The 24,137-nt window shown below is 34.6% G+C and overlaps 1 protein-coding gene across 6 annotated transcripts; it reads left to right on the top strand.

The window, feature by feature from the left end:
• The first annotated feature begins 1,390 nt into the window (after positions 1-1,390).
• On the top strand, positions 1,391-22,137 carry LOC112738421 (vacuolar protein sorting-associated protein 54, chloroplastic). 6 transcript variants are annotated; one of them, XR_011869747.1, is made up of 20 exons: positions 1,413-2,620; positions 2,925-2,987; positions 3,809-3,888; positions 5,372-5,489; positions 6,633-6,707; positions 11,050-11,206; positions 11,323-11,411; positions 12,797-13,050; positions 14,174-14,345; positions 14,448-14,531; positions 14,618-15,012; positions 15,274-15,427; positions 16,698-16,779; positions 16,906-16,985; positions 17,738-17,867; positions 18,140-18,301; positions 19,422-19,489; positions 20,675-20,755; positions 20,843-21,097; positions 21,937-22,137. XR_011869747.1 is itself a non-coding variant. In XM_025788877.3 (18 exons), exons 1-18 carry the CDS (start codon positions 1,748-1,750, stop codon positions 20,979-20,981), a joined length of 3,126 nt encoding a protein of 1,041 aa, XP_025644662.1. In that variant the 5' UTR covers positions 1,391-1,747; the 3' UTR covers positions 20,982-21,264. The 6 variants fall into 6 exon arrangements, 1 of the variants encoding a protein (XP_025644662.1); XR_003169382.3 differs by lacking the exon at positions 17,738-17,867; XR_011869744.1 differs by lacking the exon at positions 17,738-17,867 and having other exon boundaries at positions 21,432-22,137.
• Positions 22,138-24,137: the final 2,000 nt, after the last annotated feature.

Genomic DNA, 24,137 nt, shown 5'->3' with positions numbered 1-24,137 from the left:
TAAACTCAAATAGTTATAAAATTAATTTAATTACTTTTAATAAAATAATTTCTAAAAATAAGAAACTCCAATTAATAAAATAAATTATAATTCATTTATATTTATATTTTTCAAAAATATAGTCGTTACAATGAGGATCCTAAGATGGATATAGAAATCATGGACTTGACTTCTGATAGCGATTAGGTAGCGACATCAACATCATTTGACAGCTCTTTGGTTTAGTGTTTCTTTTGTCTTAGACTCTCACTTTTGTTTATTAAGAGATAAGGTTAGAAGACTAGGCTAGTTTAGGCATCAAATTAGGACTTCTTATATGGGGCTAGTTAGGGACTTCTTATATATATATATATATATATATATATATATATATATATATATATATATATATATATATATATATATATATATATATATATATATTATAGTTTATTATCCTGTTTATGTATGTATCTGTTTATCATTTTGGTTGCGATTTTATTTTCTTTAAAGAAGATTTTTTATAAAAATTAAATTTCGTTAACTCGATTATAAGCTTGATATTATTAATAATAGAATCAGTGTAGTTTTAAGTTAATAATACTTGATCTTTTGGTATGTGTATGTCATATTAAAAATTAGATTGTTACAAATCGTAAAAAGAAAAATTTGTAGAAACAAGAGGAAAAAATCTACAAAAAATATAGAAAAATAAAAAAAAAAATGAAATCTACATATAAACATAGAAAAATAAGCCATTTACATTAAAAGACAGTTACATATAAATAGTATAATTCATTTGATTACAAAACATTATTGATATTTTAATTCACATATACATATAAAAAAATATTAAATTATTGTCAAAGATAAACTTATTATAAGTCTCCTCCACCTATGGTCCCGCATGATTCTTGATTATACATAATTATCATTATAAATTTTAAATTTTATTGAATATTTATAAATTAAAAATGTAGGTAAAAATACTATTTATTATTCAAAATATCTTTTTTTCTAATTATATAATTTCTACAAATATTATTTTTTATAAATATTTACGATATATAATAAGTATAAATTAATTAATAAGTGACTAAAATATACAAATAATAATTAATTTAGTATAAAAACAAAATTAAAATAAATATTTATTATAAAAAATTAACAAAATTTTATATAATTATTTAGTTATAACTATCTCAATGAATTTAACTAATATTAATTCATTGTTTATTTAGTGTGATTGAATTTTTTTAATTTTTTAATTATTTAATAAAATATAATATTTAACTATTTAATATTTTTTGTTATTTAGTTTTTTAGTCTTATTTAAAGAATATAAAATAATAAATTGTATTTTATTAAATAATTGAAAAACAAATTGAGAGGATTTTTGCTTGTGATTACTGGTTGCGTTATGAGAATTATCTCTCCATTTCATTTCCTTTCTTAATAATGTCTTTTATTTTCTTTTTAATTTTTTCTAGCACCATCTCGTTCCATTTTAGTTCATTGCTGTAAAGCAAGTAAACCGAGAACGACACCACCTCCATCTCTCTAACTCTCGCGCTCCCCTCTTGTTCCTCCTCGCAGATCCCAACCTCATTTCCGCCATCTCCCCCAACACACATTACCCAAATTCCAAACTGAAAAGAATTCGCGAACCTTCCACTGCACTCAACATTCAACAACTTCAACCAAAAGAAAATAGAAGTGATGCCCCTCCTCACTCCCTGAATTAGAAAAAGAGAAGAGAGAATAAGCCATGGACTCCCCACCTTCCCAACATTACCAGTGGGGAAGGTCACCAACGGAATCTCCAAGCCATTCCCGCCACAACAGCCACGGCCACGGCCACAACAACCTTATTAGAACCTCTTCGTCTTCTTCACCCCTCACCAAATCAAACTCCGGCAACATAAATTCTCTCTCCTCAATCCTCAACAACCCTCATGCCTCCGAAGCCAACGCCTCCTGGGTCGCCTGGTGGTCCTCCTCCACAGTCCTCGCCCCTCCCGACTTCGCCCCCATCGCCGCCACCAAAGCCGCCTCCGACATCACCCGATCCGACTTCAACACCTACCTTACCCCCATCTCCGAACCCTACCACCGCTTCGAGGACATCCGCAACCACGCTTCCAAGGAGATCGGGGATTTGTCATCGTTGCCATCGTCGTCCTCGTTAGATGGTGGTGGTGGCGGTGGTGCTGGGGAGGCGCTCGTTGCGTGCCTGCGGGAGGTGCCGGCGCTTTACTTCAAGGAGGACTTCAGGCTGGAGGACGGGGCGACGTTCAAGGCCGCTTGCCCGTTCTCCGGCATGGCGGAGAATCTAGCGCTGCAGGAGAAGCTCTCGCACTATTTGGATGTGGTGGAGCTGCACCTGGTGAGGGAGATCTCGCTCCGGTCGAGCTCGTTCTTCGAGGCCCAGGGGCAGCTGCAGGACCTCAACGCAAAGATCGTTGAAGGATGCGCTCGGATTCGACAGCTTAAGGAAACGATTAGGCTCATCGATTCGGATCTGGTCGAGTCTGCTAGGCAGATTCAGGAGCTTAATGGCACCAGGACCAACCTCCTCGCCCTTCAACAGAAATTGAGGCTTATATTTTACGTCAACCAAGCTGTTTCTGCTCTTAAATTGGTACCATTTTGTTTGATTTTCGCATTTTGAGTCCGATTTTTGGTTTTTAAGTAGTTTAGTTTTGGATGTGATCCGTTATTAGTTAGCCTGAATGGGAAAGACTGAAGATGAGGTTGGTGTTGTGCATGTAAGAACTTTACGAAACAAGATATTAAATGGATCTTAGTTATAACGGTAGTTATCAAATGGGTTCTCTTAATTTCTCGCTGTTGTTTGGCTTTCATGTTTCCATCTTTCTTTACATGTCTGATATTGTTCAAGGCCGGAGATCACGTTTAAGTTAATATATTTTGCTGTGATGCAGCTTGTTGCATCTGCAGATTGTGCCGGGGCGCTAGATGTAACAGATGATTTGCAGCATTTGCTGGTATTCTTTAATCTATGAAATCTTGCTAATATTACTATTATTTCCTGCTTCATGACCTTGACTTTGGATTCATTCTTTTGTTTTCCCTTTTAAGAGCATTTCTGTTTGATCTGTCATGAGTTCAAGACTAAGGTCCTTAATCCTAGCTCATTATTTCGATTTTATTTTGAGCTTCACAGTAATCAATGCCTGAAACAGGTGTGTTCATTGCTTACTATAGGCAGCTTAACATACACAAGTTCTAAATTTCATTTATCCTGGGTACAATGTAGTACACTAGCTCGCATCCTCAACTTTTGGTTAGTCACTCCCAATGGTTATTTCATGTGTATAATCTACTACCTTTTGACTTTTGTTTCTACATAACTCTGTGCATGTTAAAGATTATAGAGGGAAAAGTGATACCCTTCGCAGCGTTGAGATTACTATGAAGCCTCTGATGATTTGCTTTGATCAGTAATCACTAGATATGCATTTGTCTGAAATGCTAAGGCGCCAATTTATGTTGCTTTTCTTTTTGTGCACGCGTGTGTAAGCCCGCAACATGTTTAGACACTAAAGTCCCAGTGGTTGACTAGTCGCGTGATACTATTATGCATTTTTGCATTTACTGGTTGCATTAAAACTGTGGTTTAAAGACTAGAAACTAATGCTTAGCTCATATCGCTGGATGTAGAAAGTTCCCTTTGAAGTCTGTTTATTGCATGGCACAATGCCATTTTTATTATTTTTGTTCTACTATTTAACATCAAATGGCAATACATGATAATGGAGAACATTATACACTAATTTCTATCCTGTTCATTTCCTTCAACTTCCAGGATGGAGATGAGCTGACTGGTCTGCATTGCTTTCGTCATCTTAGAGATCACGTAATAGGTTTTATAGAATCCATAAACAGGTACACCCACACCCTGTGTGCTGAAATCTAAATGACATATTATATGCTCGATTGAGTTTAGATTGATTGTGCAATTAACCTAAATTGAAAATTCATTTGAAAGCATTTTCTACTTCTTGACTTTAATATTTGAAGAATGGGGTAATATTTTGGTTGTATGCAATTAATCATTCAGTTTATTATTATGACAATTAATCATTAAACATTAATAGAGTGAGCTGAGTGAAAGTCTAGAAGAATTAGAAACAATTAAGGTGATCTGTTAGGTAGTTATTGCAAGTGCCAGCTAGGATAGAATCCTCTAACTAACTTAAGCATGCAAAGACTATTCTACCCTTTGCACTAGCTTTCTGAACAAGCTTCTCCTCTATGTATATCAGCACAGATTCAGTGCTTCAGAAGTTGGTGGTGATTCAGAATGAACATTTCCTATTACTCTCTTTCTCTCACTTTTCTCTTTCTCTCTCACTTTCTCTCTTATCTCTCTTTCTCAAACACTATTAGTCATTCAAATTGATTATAGCCAAGATTTAAGGTTCATTATGGCTGGGTTTGATGGTCTGGGTTATGCCTATCCCTATGAAAAATGAAAAATAAAAAGAGTAGGTAGTAGATGCAGAGTGTTTTGGTTGAACAGGAGTAAGTCTTAGCGACTTGATGGATGTGATATGATCATAATTCATGTATGTGGTAGTATTGCAATAATATCAGAGGAATATATTGCAAGGATGTGGTAGTAGGCCTAAATTGATATGAAATTCTTCTTACTATCCCCAAAAAAAATCGTTTATTCAGATTTGGATAAACGAGAGTAGATATTCTTGATTTCTTGTTGCTTGGGAAAAGGAAATATCTGTATTAAAGATAGCTGAGGAGTAAGGAGTAGATGTACATATCTGTGATTTCAAGGTTGTCCTTAACATGTTAAATTCATTTTTCATTTATTTAATAATTATTTTTTGGTATAAGAAAGAATATCCTTAAGACGGTGAAAAGAATGATACAAGGAAAAGGAGGATCCCAGCAAAATAACTAACTAAAGATTAGTGAAGCACACCTTCTCAATCTCCCATGTCAAAAGAGGGAAAGACCTCTGGAGATCTTGACCTTTACACCATAAAGCCAAATGTCTTATTCTATCCTATAAAACTTGTTTATTTGAACTATTCCTCGTCAAGTAATTCCATTCCTTTTGTCTTGCTTTAAATATTCTAAACTCTTGCTTATATTATGATTGTTTTTTCTGACCATTGTTATTTTGAACTTTTAGTCTTGAGTTTTGTTATAGAATATATATTTAGCTAAATTGAATTATTCTATTTCATGAAATACAAAATATTATCTCAATATGAATTTAGCTGAATATGAATTCTGCATTTTTCTAATAAATGATTGGACAATTTTTTTGTTTAAGAATATAATAAAGAGTAACAATAAAACCTTAACCACACGAAATGCTTAATGATTTTTGTATATTTTGTAGCATTCTTTCAGCAGAATTTATTCGGACTTCCATACATGATGCCTTGGAAACAGATGTGAGAATTTTATCCAAAGCCAAAGCAAGGGCTTCCCTTTCTGTGAATGGAAAAGATAATGAAGTAAGATTCTATTTTCATTTGCATTTACTTTATGCTTTTCTTTCTTCATACTTCTTACATTGTCTTTCTTTATTCAATGACCCTTGTGCTGGAAATCTTTCAAACTTTTAGTGGTATGCTATAATTGTGGGTATTATCTCCTAGATATAGGGGATTTATCAGCATATAGCCAAATGAGCTGCTTCTTTATGTAACTTCCCCAATGAGCTTTAGATATAATATTACCTGATGGAGTTTGTATTTAAGTTAATACTTCACAACAAATAAAAATGTATGTTCATACTTGTAACTGCATCGAACTCTAAATTGCAACATACTTAAACATTTTCCATGTGGTGCATTGTTAAATGCGCTCACACATACATGCTGTTGTTCTCTTTGTTGTTTTACAGAAGAGGTGTATTATTATTCGGAAGTAGGGATGTGCGATTTGGATCAGGATAAGAAATTCACCTTAGAGGTGAAACAAAATCTGAAATAAGGCGTATGCCATTCATATAAATGATTGATATTCTCCAAAAAACAGATTTCCTGTGAATGGAGAAATTTCTTCACATACACTAGAAAATTGCCAAACAGATCTTTTTATGTCGAGCACCCACTTTGCACTGCAGAGATTAACTGGGCTACTCTTTCTGATTAGACCTGCACATAAAATGTCATTATTTTCATCAAAGCTATTAAGGAGCTCTGTCCTGAGTTTAGAGGAATGTTGGGGAGTTCGAAATGGGTTTGATGATTAGGAGATTTAGTATCCTCCATTTTCATGTATTATTTTCTGTCTTAATAATATTCTTTTTATTTTGAATTTGATAAACTAATTTGGAGAATAACAAAAGAATCCAAGATGAAATTATTCAGTTTGTGTTGGAATGTAAATGAGTTGAATAAAGTAAAAATTCAAAGGCACCTTGATGTTTTGTTTGTATAATTTTAATTGGTTCATGTTATAGCAGTTAGCTTGGGCCACTCTAAATTTCACACAATATAAAGTTTTATAATTTATAGTGAGTTCATTGTTGTTTTTTACCTTATGTTATTCTTGTCTCTACTTTTTTTCCTTCTAAAATTATTGTTCTGTGTGAACTGTTGTTTCTATTGAGGTTGCTGTTTGTGATCTAACCTCTAGATGTATTTCACCAGGTAAAGTTGGAAGAAGAAGAAACTACTAATCTCAAAGATCGTCTTCTTCCTACTGTAATTGGATTGCTTAGAACAGTGAGTAGCATAACTGTATTTACTCCTCAGAAAATTGTTTATATTAATTGAATTTCTGTATTTCATTTGGCTGTTATTGTGTAGAGTGCTTTTCCCTTTTGTAAATTTCAAGACTTGTTGTCCGTTAGCACTGGGAGGAGTTCATATTGCCTATGTTCAATTAATCAAAGATATAAGCAGCAAACGGGAAAGAAAAAAAAAACAAATAATGCATCATGGGGTAATGGGTTGTATGTGAACGAATTTAGGCCGTAACAGATTTTCTTATAGCTGTAGGCTCCAATAGTAGCTTTGAGTTGTTACTTTATCTTTGGATGTGCTTGTTGAACATATACAATAGCCACTACCTTGGGGGGTACTTTTTCTTGATGGTATATGCCTATTTGGGGAGTGAAACAGGAAATAGATTGGAAGTCAAGAGTGATGGAGAAAAGCTTTGCATGCACATGACTTTTTTTGTTGGTTTAAAGTTAGATGGAGGAAAAAGATGCACTAATTTTAGCTTAGAGGTGAATATTGAAGATCATTCCATTCCAAAGGTCTTACCCATAGAGGTAAAAAAACCTTGAGGTCATATGAAATTAAAGGAAAAATAGGGGAAGAGGATTCAAGCTTTGTTGTTGATGTCATAGAAGAGTGCTTGAGGTGTTTTTCTGCAATTGGAAATCGCAATGCAAGCGCATAGAAAACCTTACCTAGAATCCATAAGACCTACAATGTTGTATGCGACTGTATGTTTGGAAGTAAGCGTGCGTTTGGTTGGTGGATGTGTCTGCCTAAGACACAGACATGGTGGTACACGTTCCCTGTTTGGTTAGTAAGACACAATTTTGATAGACACGGGAAGACACAAAGGCACATAAAGACACAAAATTTGTGTATAGCGTTGAGGGTGGAACACTGATGTTGAGACATAGACACAATGTTTTTAACATTTATTTTCCAAAATTACCCTTCAAATTCTTCTCCTTCCTCCCTCTTCTTTCATCCCTTCCACTCCCAAAACACAGAGAGTTTAACCTCTCATCTTCTCTTCTTGCCACTCAGGCCACCGCTACTCTCCTCTCGTCGTGCCACCAGCCTGCCGCCGCCTCTCTTCCTCCTTTCCTTCCACCCAAATCACTGCCACCTCTCCTCTCGTGGTGCCACCAGACCATCACCGCCTTTCTTCCACCCAGACCACCGCCTTTCCTCCCTTTCTTCCACCTAGACCACCGCTACCACCCCCATTCCTTCCTCCCTTTTTTCCTCCCTCGCTTCTTTTTTGCTCTTCACGGTTGTCTCTTTGCTGCCGTCACCCTTTGCCGTCGTTGCTTCTGCTTCACATCTTGTCGACGATCCAGATGCGTGCACCGTTCTCCCTTCTGTCACCATGTTTCCAGATCCGTTCATCGTTCTCCCACGCACCGTGTTTCCAGATCAGTTCTCCCTTCTGTCACCATGTTTCCAGATCCGTTCTCCCTTCTGTCACCATTTTTTTGTTTTTGTATAATTTAATTTTTATTTATTTGAATTTTGGTTAAGTTTTGTTAAAATAATTTTATATTGATTTTGTTGGATTGAAAATTCTTTTATTGATATTTGTTGGATTAAATTTGTTATTTAGTTTTAGATTGTTAATGGTGGTTGTTTTTGGTTGAGATGGTGGCTGATTGTTAATGACGGTGGTTTGGTTGAGATAGTGGCTGTGTAGTGGTGGTACTTATAATAGTTTGTAAGGGTAATATTGAAATTTAACAAGATTGTGATTTTGTCTTCTGTCTTGTACTTGTATACCAAACAAGTTTAAAAATTTGTGTCTTGTGTTTGTGTCTTTAGTGTCTATGTCTCTATATCTATATTTTAAAGAATACACAAAACAAATGCAGCCTAAAAAAGCCTATGATGCTGACACAGGACACAATACAACATGGAACACACAGACACGCTAATTTTAATTTTTTGTTAGATACGGGGATATGACATGTATATAAAATATAAAGAATTTTTTAGATAGATTATAATAATTTATTGATTTTTATTGATATTAAAGTATAAACTAACTTTTTAAAATATTTTGTCTTTTTTAATTATATGAAGCATTTTAGCCTTTTTTATTAATAATTAATAATACGTACTATTTCTAAATTCATTTCAAGCATATTGACCAAGAATAAGGTTGCACATGTTGACATGTAAGTATTTTTTATTTTTTATTAAAACATAGTTAGAAATGGAAGACATGCGTGCCAGGTAAGTGTTGTTTCCGAAATGTGTTCAACATGTAGACACGACAATTCAAGGGAGTGTCCGATTTTCATAGGTAAAAGCTAAACAGAACAAAAGTCAATGTTGCTGACAAGAAACTTTTCGGTTTGATGTGGTCTATTAAGTATCTAAGGAAAGTGGGAAACCACACCTTTTAAGCTAGCTGATAAGGGGGAAGAACCACTCTCCTTATATACATTATCAAGCATCCCATATTACCTGATTTTTGACTTTGAGCACCCCATAATATCCAAGTCCCTAACAATACACCACCCCTGGAGAGCCGACGTCCACGACTGCTTCACTCTATCGACACTGACCCAACGGCAGCCACTTTGCTACCGGCTATCAGTATTCGGTATTCACCTTAATCCAGCCTATAGGTAGCCCTTTCCATGGCACCAACAACCACGCTCTGATATCATTGTTAAGTATCTAAGGAAAGTGGGAAACCACACCTTAAAAGCTAGCTAATAAGGGGGAAGAACCACTCTCCTTATACACAACATCAATCATCCCATACTACCCGACGTGGCACTTTGAACACCTCATAGTACCCAAGTACCTAACATGGTCCCATTAATAAAAGTAGGATTTGAAATGATTGCAAAGGGTAGAAAGTGGAAGGTAGCACCTATTTTGGAAAAGATAATGTCACGCTTTAGGGGGTTATGGTCATGTGTAAAGAAGGAAATCAAAAGTACTATAGACAAACCTATTGAAAAATAATTTCGAGTTTTAACCTATTGAAAATAATTTCGAGTTTTGTATTTAAATGGGTTGTCTATAGACATACTTTATAACATGACACAAACTTCGTGTGATCCATAAAGTTGACCGGATCCTACTGGGTAAATGGTTTGTTGGAATAAAAGGTAAATGGTTTGTTGGAATAAAAGAATTAGTAGTGGAATGCTTAATTTGGACAGCTTTGCTCAACAGAATTATAACCAATGACATTTTGTTGGTTGAAGGCCACATGAGGCTTGCCCCCTAATGTGTTGTTATGTATGGAGCAAATAAATTAAGCATGCATCACGTCTGTTTTTACATTAGAACACTTCATTTTGCTTCATTGTTATGTTGGGTGTGTCCTGCAACCCTGTTTCCATTTCTCTCGACTTGATTTGCTGGTTTGTGAGTAAGAAAAAAGCAATATCTTTGGCTATGTGTAGTATCAGCCATTGTTTGGAGTGTAATTTGTGAATCTTAAATGATATGTATTTCAGACCAGCAAGTTATGTGGGATAAGATTAAACATTTGACCTCTGTTTGGTGTGAAACTTTGGAGGCTTTCCCTATCATACATATTGAGAGACTGGAAAGCTATACTACATAGACAACTTTTTCTTTTGTTTGTTTTTTCGCTTTTGTAAGAGGATCTCTTATCCTCCAATCTTGTATTATTCATTCTGTCTTGGTGATATTCTTCTAAAGTATTGATTACAGGATTTTATTGTTTCACACACTTCATGAGGAGTGAGTAGCTGCTTCTCCAACCCAACCCCCCCCCCCCAAAAAAAAAAAAAAAAACCCCAAATATTCCTAAAGTATTTCAGCCTCATAGATTTTACAATACAGGGAATGAGGCAGGTATTTTTACCCCCCTTTTTTTTCATTCACTCTTGTTCTTCTGGTTAGAGCTGTTTGTCAAACTTCATGGTTGGATGTGTTTTAGCTCTGTCGGTATTTCTTTATGCAGGATTATGCATCTTTGCTTTTAGCCGACCCCAACTAGTGGGATAAGGCTTTGTTATTGTTTGTTGTATGCATCTTTTCTTTAATATTCTTTTATAACATGATTTCGCTTTTCTTAGAAATATTGTTTTGGGATTAAAAAAAAGGGAATTTCATTAAGATGAGGAGAAGTATAATACAAATTGGGGATAAGGGTTCCCCTATACAAAAGCAAGAAAAAACAAAAGATTTATCTATAAAGCACAGCTTTTCAGTCTCCAACATGTTTAAGATGGAAAGTCCATTAAAAATATCACGAGCTTTACATTAAATAGCTTTTCTGAGAAATATCACTTTAATTATTAATGCTATCTCTGTAAACTACTTTAAATTGGTTAAACGAGTCCTTTATTTGTAGGCTAAACTTCCCTCTGTTCTGAGGATCTATCGGGATACTCTAACTACTGATATGAAGAGTGCTATTAAGACTGCTGTTGCTGAGTTGCTTCCGGTTCTTGTTGCACGAGGTTCAGATTTAGAGTTCTTTTCTGGAGACAGAGCTGTAGATGCAGATGGTGAGATCTTTAACGTAAATCATGTTCTATTGTGAGAGGATACATTCTTTTTTTCACCCCATCATATTCTAGGTTCTATACTACTATCAACCTTCCAATGTTAAATAATGATTCAGGTGGTGGTGCATCACTTGCTAGCAAGTTGAGGAGCCTATCATCTGATTGCTTCGTGCATCTTCTTAGTGCTATTTTCATGATAGTAGAGGTAAGTTTTACTTGACCTGTTTCGCCCATCTATATTCTATCCTAGAATTCTTGCATATTTTGAAATGTTTACATTTAATAATTTATATTATTTTAACTGAAAAATTTATGTGGATCTATGATCTGTTGCTGCTATTGCAAGAACACATGTACAATGATCCACAAACAAATATGGACTCCTTGACTGCAAAATTAGCTTTGCAAATTGAAATAGTATCTTCTTGTTTGGTTTAAATTATTTATTAAATGGATGTCAGCTTGCTTTGGCACTGTTCAGTTTCTGTTGTCTGTTGGTATATTTGATTCTGACTTTGATCTTTTTCCTTCTTACTTGGGGTTGGGGCTGCACTCGTGTTCATATCGTGGTTGTTTTAATTTGGTTGCCACATCAATGAGATTGGATTGCTTTGTTACTGCCTGACTTACTTTTTGTCAGCTGATGTATTTTGCTCTGTGCTTTAGTTGATATCTTGTCCCCCACTTTTCTTCATGAAGTTAAACAGATGTGCTAGGTAGGTCCAGTTTTTGACAAGATTATGTATCTCATTTGGTACGACCCCTGCTAGGAAGATGTGTTATTTATAAACTCAAGATGCTTGCCTACTTAGGGTTTATTAAATATTAGTTGTTTTGAATTACAGATAACAGATTTCATAAATAGAAAATATTTTAATAGATATAGTTTCATGTTTAGAACATTTAATATAAATTATGTTTAGATAGTAAAGTAGAAAAATGTTTGATTTAATATTTTAATAAAATTAATATAAATCAATATTTAATATATATTTTCTTTTTATCTATTATGATGAAAAGTATAAGTAAAAAAGATTAAAGTATATAAGAGAAATAGAACATTATGTATTTGTTAAAATAAAAATAATTTCTAAAAGTATTAATTACAAAATAACAAATAAGATTTGGTATAATGAGATTTTCATATCATAAAATAAAAATCACGAACTTTTGTGATGATTATGAATCTTAATCATGAGTCATAAATATATAATTACTGAATTACGAAAGTTTAAAATTATAATTAAAAAACTAAGGTATTTTTTTCCTTCCAATTTTCACTTGAGACTTAAATTATTAGTGCTAATGGTATGATAGCATCAATCATTTCATAAAGTCGTCATAACAACACCCAAGCCTCATTTCACTAGGTTGATGCAGCTACATAGATCCAATCACATCTTAGTTCCGTGTTTGAAAACTGTCTATGGAGTTACCATTTAAATGCCCTATATCATTAACTGATTGATGGATGAATGCAGAACCCATGGGATGCTTTCTTAGATTTAGTTAATCATATGCTAGAAATTTCATCTGTTACATCTGCTATTAAGAGATGTAATAAGATCTTTTTCCATTTAGTGATTGCAGGCACATTTAGTGCGGGCGGCTGAAGTGAAAAGGGCCATTGAATGGATTTTGAACAACCGTGATGGTCATTATGCTGCTGATTCTGTTGCTGCTGCAATTGCTCATGGTGCTGCGGCTGCAGAAACACCGAATGAAAGCGAAGTTCACAGTCATACATTATTGTCACATTCACCACAACGAAATGGTCCAAGGGGTTCGTTTCAGGGAAGAGCAGTTGATGCTGCAAGCTCTGCAAACATGTCAAAAAATTTCAGGTTAAATCTGGTCTCTTGATATTATAGGCTTGTTGAAAAATCTTTTCTTTTCTAGGTCCTTTTCCGGTCCTTTTAAGTTGCAAATTCAGGTGCTATTTGGAAATTCAGAGGCACCTGAATTTCACAATTCAATAGATTGAATGAAACTTTTTTCTTAAGATGAAGAGAGGACCACCCTTGGAAGACAAACTTTTCTGTCTCAACATATATCAGAGAGAAACCAATAAAAAAAAATTATTAAATTTAGACCTTTGGAAAGTCTTAATCTTGCCATAAGGTTTACTTGTTTTCTGCCATTAATTAAAAATATCTGAATTACCTCAATATTCAATTAGTGGCATAGATTGCAATTGTGAGAACAATTTGGTTCCTTTTCTCAGTACCGGCAATCCTATCCTTCAGGGTAAACCCAATACTCGTCATACTAGGCTTGCACATGTTTGGAGGAGGCCTTTAGAGGCTCTAGCAAGGGGAGTGGTTCAGATGGAGGGTAGTCCTAAAGCTAGATATTGAGGGAGAATTAAGAAAACCATAGTGGAGATATTATTAAAAGAGATATGTACAAATTTATCAATGGTTCAAACATAAATATGATTTATGATATAGCACTATGAGCCTTTTGATCCGCGTAGCCAACTCATCTGGTGGGATAAAGCTTAGTTGTTTCTTTTTGTGCAAGTAAGCAAGTTGTGATCTATATTGCCCAAGATTCGTGATATCAAAGTGCATTATATAATTAAAAATGTTATGCTGGCATTGGAATTTTTTAGCTAAATTGAGTGTGCACTATGTTATTTATGTGCAAGAACAATTGCTTTGATTGCCATAACAATAACATCAGTATGCTCTTTGATCTCGAATGTTTTTTATCTTCATATTATGCATTTTATTAATCATTAGTTGTCTTAGAGGCGCGCAGGTGCCTCAAGATTCAGATTAACTGCTGAATTTTTTTACTGTTCCTTATGGAACTTAATGAATGTCCTCTAAAAAGAGAACATGATGCGGAATCCACTGGCTACTTCCTACACTTGTTGATATAAAAAAAAAGATGGAATTAGATATTATATTTCATTTGCCGTGTAATTTGTCTGATGTTCTCATAGAATTTGGTCCTAAACAGAGCTGATGTATTGCGAGAAAACGCAGAAGCTGTATTTGCAGCATGTGATGCTGCTCATGGAAGATGGGCAAAGCTTCTGGGGGTCCGTGCTGTTCTCCATCCAAGGCTGAAATTGCAGGAGTTTCTGAACATATATAACATCACCCAGGAATTCATTACTGCTACAGAAAAAGTACTTATTTTCCTATTGCTTTGAAGCTTAAGATTAGAAATTATGTTATTGAGAAATTGTTATTTTATATCCATCTTGTAATTCCCATGCTCAATTTAACAGGTTGGTGGAAGATTGGGATACAGCATCCGTGGGACACTGCAGTCTCAGGCCAAAGCCTTTGTTGATTTCCAGCATGAATCTCGGGTTAGTTTCAACTCTGTTATTTTCATGTTTTATCATGAATATTCTCAGTTTCTACTTGCTTCTAATAGTTGCTTCTTTGCAATCAGATGACAAAAATTAGGGCAGTGCTTGACCAAGAAACATGGGTGGAGATAGATATTCCTGATGAATTTCAATCCATTATCAAAGTGGTTTTTTCATCTGATGCATTGCATTCTGAGAACCTTAATGAATCTGAGGATGTTAATTCAACTAGTTACAATGATGTTCTGCCAACATCGGACACTGGACAGTCAAATGCTGAACAACCCGAGGAGCAGAGTAATTCCACTGAATTGGCTACTACTGAATTAGATAACACTAAAGCCCAGGCTGATTCAATTGAAAGTAGAGCTAATAGTAAAATTTCATCAGCACAAAGTAAAAATATAGAGAAAGACCATAAAAAATCGGCATCTCAGGCTCTTTACTACAAAGGTGTTGGTTATCACATGGTAAACTGGTTAGTTATGTTTTTACTTCTCCATTTTGTGCTCCTCCCCTTCCTTTTTCCTTTTCTTGCAGTTCTCCCATAATAAGCATTTCTATGTACACTTGATTATTTAATTGTTTCAATATACTTCTATAGTTCTATGTGTTTACTCTTACTTTGATGTTGCCTATCTGCATGGTCCACCTCTACTTTTATGATTTGTTTGTGTCTTTTTGATTGGTATGCCAGCTTGTCAATTAAACTACATTACTTTACTTGCTTTTGCTCTAGTGGCTTAATATTGCTGAAGATGTTGTCAGAGTACATTGATATGAACAACCTGTTGCCGTCACTTTCTTCAGAAGTTGTACATCGTGTGGTAGAAATTTTGAAATTTTTCAACACACGAACTTGTCAACTTGTGCTTGGGGCTGGTGCTATGCAGGTAGTACTAATATTATTCTCTGAACTGTTATTACCTATTAGATATATCACTATATTTTATAATGTATTCAGCAGTTTGCTTTCCCAATTCTTGCACCGATTGTGAGATGTGAGATAAGGTAGCATTTGGTTATTTTCGCGGCACATGTACAAACTCTATAGCTAGTAACCAAACCTAACTCATTCAAAATGTTTTAGATTATAGCTTCAGATCTTGATTTGACTCCAAGATTCCAACTGTATCTCACTTTAACTTCTTCAGTTTCTTACTTTTTCTCACACTTCCTCACTAGAGATAAGAATCAGTTTGGTCTACGAGTTTTCACTCAGTATCAGTTTGGTCTTAAACATAGTCAGTTTGATTCCTGAGTTCTATAAGTGTGAATCAAGTTGATCCTTCTGTCACCAATCTAATTAATTGAATGCGTACCTAGTTAGATGCCACTGTGGTAGTTTAACAGCTAGCTCATATAACACTATAGCACTAAAGGTGTTGAGCTCAATTTGGTCTCTTCAGGGATTTCTTTTGGTCTTACAGTGGACTAAATTTCATACTTCTGCATGATTCAATTTAGTACTTCAAAGGACCAAATTGAGTCTTATACCTTAGTGCAATGTCAGCTAGCTCTTAGATTGCCACAATGGCAGTTAATTGCACATATAAGTACATTGTTAACTAGATTGGTCAAAGTAGCAATTTCATTTATGTTTTAAAACTCAAGAGACCAAACTGATTATTGAGGGAAAGCTCTCTAAGATACTTGACAGTGACAATTCATGCATGGTTCTGTCTGATTTGACTGCAGGTTGTTGTCTTACATGGACAATTGTTCTAAACCAGCTTATTTTATCCTCATAGTGTTGTCCGGCCTTTTATCTACAAGCATAAATATACATGCTTCCCATGCAAAACTTGAACTAGGTTTCAGGATTCAACTTGTTCATTAATCAACTTACCTAAGGGTGCATATACTTTCATTGTTTCAGCTTGTGTATTGTTTCACACTGGAAAAACTGTAAGACTTTTGAGTGTTAGTGATAAGATTAGAACTGTTGGGTGTCTAATGTTGGATATCATTTTGTTTAACCGAATGCTGAGTATGTGCTACTCCAATTATGTCAAAAGTTAGAACAGTCCCTAGAATTTTTGTTTCTTCTCCACTTCTTCTTGATTAAGTATTTATCCTTCTGATGGACTGTCTTCATTCCATTTCATTTTCCTGTTAGTATTGTCATTTTTCAGGCTCTTCAATTTTCTAATTTGTGTGCAGGTGTCTGGTTTGAAGTCCATCACTTCGAAACATCTGGCATTGGCAAGTCAAGTCATTAGTTTTACCCATGCTATTATTCCTGGTACTAATGGATGCACTTAACTATTGTTTTTAATGGAAATTTCCCTAATATGTTGGTTTCACAAGATTTTATTAAATAGGTTTTATGTGTTCTGATATGGTCTCTGTTCTTCATTTCTGGCATAAGAAATTCGGCATATTCTTTTTCTGAAAGTACCGGAGACTAGAAAAGCATTATTGCTTTCGGAGATTGATCGAGTTGCTCAGGTACATGCTTAGTCTTTATTCAACCAGTGCTTATCTACTGGATTTTTGAAGTGAGTTTTATTGTTGCTGCATGTTGATGAAAGTTCATGCTTAAGCAATTCTTTGAGTCTGGTGAAAAATTTTCCTGTACTCTGGTTTCAAAAAGTGTCTATTTTTAGAAGTGTTATTAGGTATGAAATAAGTGTCCATTGAAAAAAGTAACTCTATTAAATGAATGTGAGATAGTGTGCAAGTAGAAAGAGAATCTGGGTATTAAAAAAGAAGAGTTAATAAGGGTAATTTCATATAATTAATTTACCAATTTAATTACACCCAGGTATTTCTAATAATTATCTTAATTCAGGCAAGTAATTTTAACTGGACACTTATTTGGGACCAAAGAGGGGTAATTAAATAAGTGAAACATTTTTCATTTCATCGCTCTTTCACAGATTCCCTATTTCATTTATTGCACAAAAAGAATTCCTATTTTCATTCCTAAGTATGGAAAGATAATTGTTAAAGTCGAAGGAAAGAAATGCCAGAGGTACAAAGGATGAAAAATCAATGGTTCTATACCTCAACAGTGATCCATTGGGATCCCTATTTCTTTTTAGTTTCTGTCATGGAAGAGTCTTGTTGTTTCTTAGTTTTATTTTTCCCTTTATTCATAATTGTGTCTCGTTTAATATATTTATGGATGAAAGAGTTTGTTTCTATTTCATTTTGGTTGCAAGAAGACTTGAAGAACTGTCAATAATATTTTGTAACAGAAGAAGTACAGGGATAATTTAGGCATTAATTCAGGTGTAGTCAAAGGACAGGTAGGCGGGGCCAGTGCTTAACAGATTGAGCAAAGTGTGAATAGAGGATGGCAGATGGCAGAGAGAGAGTCAGTACAGAGTATGTGAATGAGGTCAATAGGAAGAAATATATATAGAATGAGGATTGGGATTTTAAATAGGTCATTTCTGAGAATTGGCTTGGGAGAGCAGAGCTGCTATAGTGCTCTATCTTCCCTCTGCTTGTTGCCAAATTTTCTGAATTTCCTTCCCTTGTAGCTGAGATCCAGCTATAAGTGTTAATAATACAAACTTTTCGTCCTATTTCTTTGTGGTCTCTTACACATTGATTTTCCATTTTGTGTGGTTTCTTTTCCCTCTTTATCCATCCAGGATTATAAAGTTCACAGAGATGAAATACATTCCAAATTAGTTCAGATAATGCGAGAGAGATTACTGGTCCATTTGCGTGGGTTGCCTCAAATTGTTGAGAGTTGGAATAGACCTGAGGATACTGATCCCCAGCCTAGTCAGTTTGCCAAGTCCCTTACAAAGGTAAATACAATGTAATTAGAGAGAGTGATTGTGCTTTGCATCTGATTTTTCTACTTGTTCAATGTTTTGGTATCTTCTCTCTCTCTCTCTCTCTCTCTCTCTCTCTCTCTCTCTCTCTCCTTATCATGGTATATCTTCCGGTTAATCTGCATGCATAAAGCTTCTTCACCTTATACATTGTCTGTGTTCCTTCTTGATATTATCTGTAACTCTTATGCTCAATTAATCATGGTTCTTACAACTGAAATAAATTGTCTGGTCTGACCAGTTGTACTGGAATTGGTTGGGTACCTGGGCCAGGCATGCCTGAAAAATCTTGATTTAAATGGAAACCATCATTTAAAAGGGAAAACTGGCTGAAAACCAGTTAATTGGCCAAACCTAAAAAATTGAGAGTTAACTACTTCATTTTGATAAAGATGGCCAAACATATACTTTGCTTGGCCAAGCTTACAAATAATAATAATAAAAAAATTATTTAACTCTGGTTTAAGTAATAAATCATTAAACTAGTGCTTTGTGGCTTGTCTGGCTTAATATCTGGTCCAATTTTCAGAACCTTGCTATTTTCAGTTATTAATTTATTATTGTTAGATCAGTTCTCTGTCAAATTTTCTTGGAGCATGAAAAGGGGTAATGAGGGGTGAATATGCAAACAAAAAGATCTTTATTATTCTCTTGAGTGTGGAGATCAAAGAAAAGAGTGATATAATTGTGCTGAAAATGTTAATGTGGAGATAACTTCTCAAGATTGTTGAAGAATTTGCATAAACATAGCTGCTCTGCACAAATGAACTTAGGCTGGAACTGCCCTGGAGTTTTTGCTATTAAGATTTTATTTGGTCGTGATTCTTTTTTTTCTTTTAAAGAATTTTTTATTTATTAAAAGGATAAAGAAGGAAGCTATTGTCCAACAGAACTGTGTTACTGGTTGACTCTGCTGAACTTTTGAGACATTTAGAAAGATAAATCCAGAACAAATAGCAACTTCATGTGCGCTTGTAGGTTATACTTTGGATTTATTTGATGGCATAGGGTGATTTAAAATTGAGTATATCATAATTTAACTCTGGTTGTAACAACGCAATGTCTTATTTGAACCATTTTTCCCCTTTCTTAGGAAGTTGGATACCTCCAACGTGTTCTGTCTCGTACTTTGCATGAAGATGATGTTCAAGCAATCTTCAGGTAAGAAACTCAGAAATCTCTACAAGAATATTACAACTTTAGGAGCAACTAACCACTTGACACAACTTTTGGATTTATCCAAATGCTTGAGTTCTTAATAATTGTTTCTTGACTTGCTTGCTTGTGTCTAGAAAACAATTAACCCCAGGTACTTAGAATGTTGTCAATCCACAAGAATTCCTTTTGGTAACTTTCTGAACAAATATTTTACTGGGCAGAAAGAATTACAGAAGCACATCCCAAAGGCATGATATAATGACCACACATAATGCAGTGGTGGGCATTAGTATCAATTCCCATCTTAATTTGTTTTTGATAACATATAATGTTATATCTTTATTACTTTCTTTTCTTAGTTTGTTTTCATTTTCATATTATTTTGGTCTGTTATGTGAAGGTTCATCTACATGTATTGCGACTGTTGTGCTGTTACAGATTTTGGATTTGTAATTGTATTGTTTTATATGATTTGTTTATGACATTGTGTACAAGGTTGTCAAATAGCTGTTATCGCAGCAATAGCGTTATAGCTAATTGACAACCTTGTGTAAGAACCTGGTACAACAACAACAAAGCCTTATATCATTTGGTGGGGTCGATTATATAAATTAAATGACACCATTTTGCTATGTGATGTATCATGTTTGTAGTTAGTACATTTATGATTAAATTTCTCTTGACACTTAGTTTTCCTTCTACACCTAACCACAGGTCTATCTACCATCTGATCTACCATGTTGATAAAAGAAAGGAATAGAATAGTATAGGTAGTGACAAGGGTATAGATTCAGGGAGATATAGAATGATATCAGTGTGACATCACTCTATTTCCCAGGATAGTATTATTCATGAAATGAAAGAAAGGTAGAAGAAGGGCAGTATTTCGAGAGGCTTCCACTCTCCTATGGATCTGTCCTAGTACAAAATCCCTGAATGAGCTAGTCTAATTCTCATTTTCCCTCTTATACTCACTCCCATCGCTATCTCATTCTCACCTTCCCAACATACCCATACTTTCTATTTCTCTTCCCCTTGACCATATACATGGTTCCTAACATATTGCTTTTGTATTATTTTTCTGGCTGCAAAGGAAAGTGTTCCTGATTTGTTAACTCAAGAAAAAGTGATAACTATAAAGCCAACATCATATGAATTCTTTCACCCCTGAAATTTTCTATCTTTCAGGCAAGTTGTCGTCATATTTCACTCACAAATTTCGGAAGCATTTTCGAAATTTGATATAACCACCTCCCAAGCACAGAATAGGTAACTTATGATTTGGAACTACAGTTTTAAGATTCCATTAAAAATATGGTGATTTAATTTACGTTTCTTAACATTTCCCCATGTCAGGCTCCAACGAGATATCAAACATATTCTTCAATGTATACGGTCTTTACCAACGGGCGACTTGAGTAAATCAGATAACCCAAATTGGGGGCAGCTGGATGAATTCATGGTGCAAAAATTTGGGACTGATGCTGTTCAGTAAAAGATATTGTAAAGTAGCAACTCAATTGGTTATGTTGGAAGGCTAACATACTTTGGAGGATGTGGGGTTGATTTTAACCTTCTTCACTCTGCATTTTTGTGTAACACTAAGTTGAGGTAATACCATCACTAGATTTTGTTTAGTTTTATATGCAAATGAATCCTTTATCATCTTTCATCATTTAATGTTGGATTGGCGCCAGTCCATGTATGGGATTGAATTGTACATAGAGATGAAATAGCTATGCTTTTCTTGCCATGATACTGTGTGGTATTTGTTGCAAGAGATATTTGCCTAATTTCATTAAATGCTCTTTTTGACGAGAACTACATGACTAACGGTTTTGTAACCAATATGTAATCAACATAAAATAAATAAATAAATAAATAGAAGAGAGAAACACACACATGAATACCAACTAACAAAATATGCTCTTTCTTTTTTGTGAAGGAGGGTCTGGAGGGAGAGTAAAGATGGGGTTGTTGGAGGGAGAGTAAAGATGGGGTTGTTGGCCATACGATGGTTAAAAGGCGGATGGTCACCTATTTTTTTTTTTAACAAATTATAACTGCTTGAAAAATTACACATTGAAATGAAACAAAAAATCATGGTGACCAACTGTATAACCCCTTGCAGCTGGTTTGGTTGACTGGTATCTAACGTTTTTTACTATTCCCCTTAAAAAATTAATAAATAAGAGATTTAGGTTAGACAGGGATATAATAATAACAAAAATCGTTTAAACTCCCCTTTTTTTACTGTATTCCTCTTTTTTTTTCTCTGCTTTTGTTTTTTGCTGTCGATAAGAGACATGATACCATAGGAAGCAGAAAGTAAATTGGTTTTTCATAAGTATGACAATCCAATGGTAGATGAATCGCTCTACTCGATTATATTATTGTCTGAGAATTGTGACAAGCATTCCAATAGTTGTTTTTATGGTGTTTTATTTCAGGCCTTCGGTTGGTCCGTCGTAGATATACAAATTAATATATTATTTCTGAGCATTGTGCAGCCGTGATTGGTTGCTTAAAGCAGAAGTTTTGTAGCAGTCACTGTTGATATTCAATTATTGGTTTGTCTCTATAATTGTAATGTTATGTTGAAAATAGACATTTGATTTAGTGAATGAATCGTCCCCTTCACCTTTTTTTCATTTCATTCGCGAATATACAATACATCCATCAATATGTATACAATTCGACAAATCTGTAGTCACATACCAATTCGTGTTTTGTTAAAATTGCATTAGTGCATATTTCGAGGTTCCTAAATGAAAACTGATATAAAGATTTCCTGATGCTTATTCAAGCAAGAAAACTCACGGAATATCAGACTGCATATTAAGAGTTATGAACGGAAGCCATTAGCAGGAAGTTAGGGGACAGGTGGTCATACATTTTCTTTAATTTAACCAATTTGGTGCTTCGAACTTTGTAAGAGCTTACGTTTTATGAACTCTAATGTAAAGAGGTTTTCGTTTTTAATTTGTTTTATATTATTTAAAATAGTGGGAACTAACCTTAGGTATTTCCCCCCTTCCTTTAGCCTTTCATATTATTTGAGCTTGTTATCTTTCTTTAAAACTAATAATCTGTGTGCAAGTTGAAAGAGAAAAGCTACACTTAAAAAGTAGCTGATCGTTTCCTTATGGGATGAAAGTCGAATAATTAAACATAGTGCCAATATCATAATTTCTACACATTAATAAATTGTTCTATTTTCTATATAGAATTGTGTTATTAGATTATTTATCAAAGGCGAATTGGATTTCGCACTGAATCTGTATCCGATAGATATGTAGGACTACCAGCAGTTATTTGCAGATCTGAATACCAGGCTTTTCAGAATTCGGGAGACAAACTATGGCAAAGGATTCAAGGATAGAAAGGGAGGCTGCTATCCTACAACAGCAACAGGGAGAAAAGAGAGAAATCCAAGAATGGTAATATGTTCGGAAAAGAGCTATTGATGAAACAAAGGGATTCTGTGGCTAATTGAAGATGGGATAACAACTAACATTTGGCAGGACCCTTGGATTCCTTCTACGGAAGATTTCAGGCCGACCACGGAGAAACTAGAAAATATTAACACGTCTGAAGTGAGCGAGGTCTCAGAGGAAGGCACTAGCTAGACGATCGAATGTTGAGCTTATTCGTTAATCTTTAATAACGAAGATCTCGAGGCTATGTTGCAAATATCTATGAGAAATAAATAATCTCCATGACAGACAAGATGGAGCATATGATAACCATTTGTCGGAATATAGAGCAGACGTAAGCTTGGTATCATAGGTTCAATAATCTGAAAGACGTAAATGTGTTGAGGAATAATGGGCTTTAAGGTTCAACCCAAAGTTCAGATTTTTTGCATGGTGGTTTTGTAGAAACTTCAACAGAGGTATCACAATTATCACCGACTTATGCTACTTATGCCAAGAGGAAGAAGAATCGGTGCTACACCTTGTTCCTAAGTGCCCATATATGCTAAGAACTAAGAAGCACCCAGGCAGCAGGGTTGGATCAAAAGTTGAAAGGTAAATCAATGAAGAATGTGGGAGGAAAAAAAGAAAAGAAAAACATTCAGAGGTTTGCTAACTCTATGAAAACTAGGAAATTGGAAATCTTATTTAATTTATATATATGGCCTTTGGCTTGAAGGTAATAAAATATGGTCTGGAGGTGTTGCAAGTGAGGCATCTTTATGGGGACTGGACTGGTCGGTTATTGCACAAATTTCGGAATATAGAGATTGAACACAGAGACTAGATACTAGCTTCAACAATAAAGTTCGATCAGATCCAATACACAGATAGAGCGTTGGATAGGGGTCTTACATCGTCGGAACTGGTTTACTTTTTTTTTTTTTTCCAAAAGATAAAAGATATATTTCATTACATTTGGTAAATGAAATAGAGTACATGTCATGATAAAAACAATGAATGATGGGGATTTTTTAAATAAACCACACTTAGAAAAAAATCTAACAATAAAAAATAGAAAAAAAAAATTGTAAAAAGTGAAAGTAGACTTCTTTCCAAAGAATAGAACTTGTGAACTAACTCAGTGAAAATTTACATGGAGGCATTGAATCTTTCGAAGGAGTTTACTAGAAACATTGAGAATAGAAGCTGGGATAGTGTTGGTTCCTTCAAAG

The sequence above is a fragment of the Arachis hypogaea genome, chromosome 13, assembly GCF_003086295.3.
Source record: "Arachis hypogaea cultivar Tifrunner chromosome 13, arahy.Tifrunner.gnm2.J5K5, whole genome shotgun sequence".
Taxonomy (NCBI): domain Eukaryota; kingdom Viridiplantae; phylum Streptophyta; class Magnoliopsida; order Fabales; family Fabaceae; genus Arachis; species Arachis hypogaea.
The sequence above is the reverse complement of the archived record's forward strand: the minus strand, read 5'-3'. Positions and strand labels throughout refer to the sequence as shown.

What these genes read in the sequence shown, in the direction of transcription:
- LOC112738421 (XM_025788877.3), top strand. Translation starts at nt 1,748, where the DNA reads ATGGACTCCCCACCTTCCCAACATTACCAGTGGGGAAGGTCACCAACG. An exon ending in TAATTGGATTGCTTAGAACA is followed by an intron (nt 6,708 to 11,049) that starts GTGAGTAGCATA and finishes CTTTATTTGTAG; the next exon opens with GCTAAACTTCCCTCTGTTCT. An exon ending in ATTTCCAGCATGAATCTCGG is followed by an intron (nt 14,532 to 14,617) that starts GTTAGTTTCAAC and finishes CTTTGCAATCAG; the next exon opens with ATGACAAAAATTAGGGCAGT.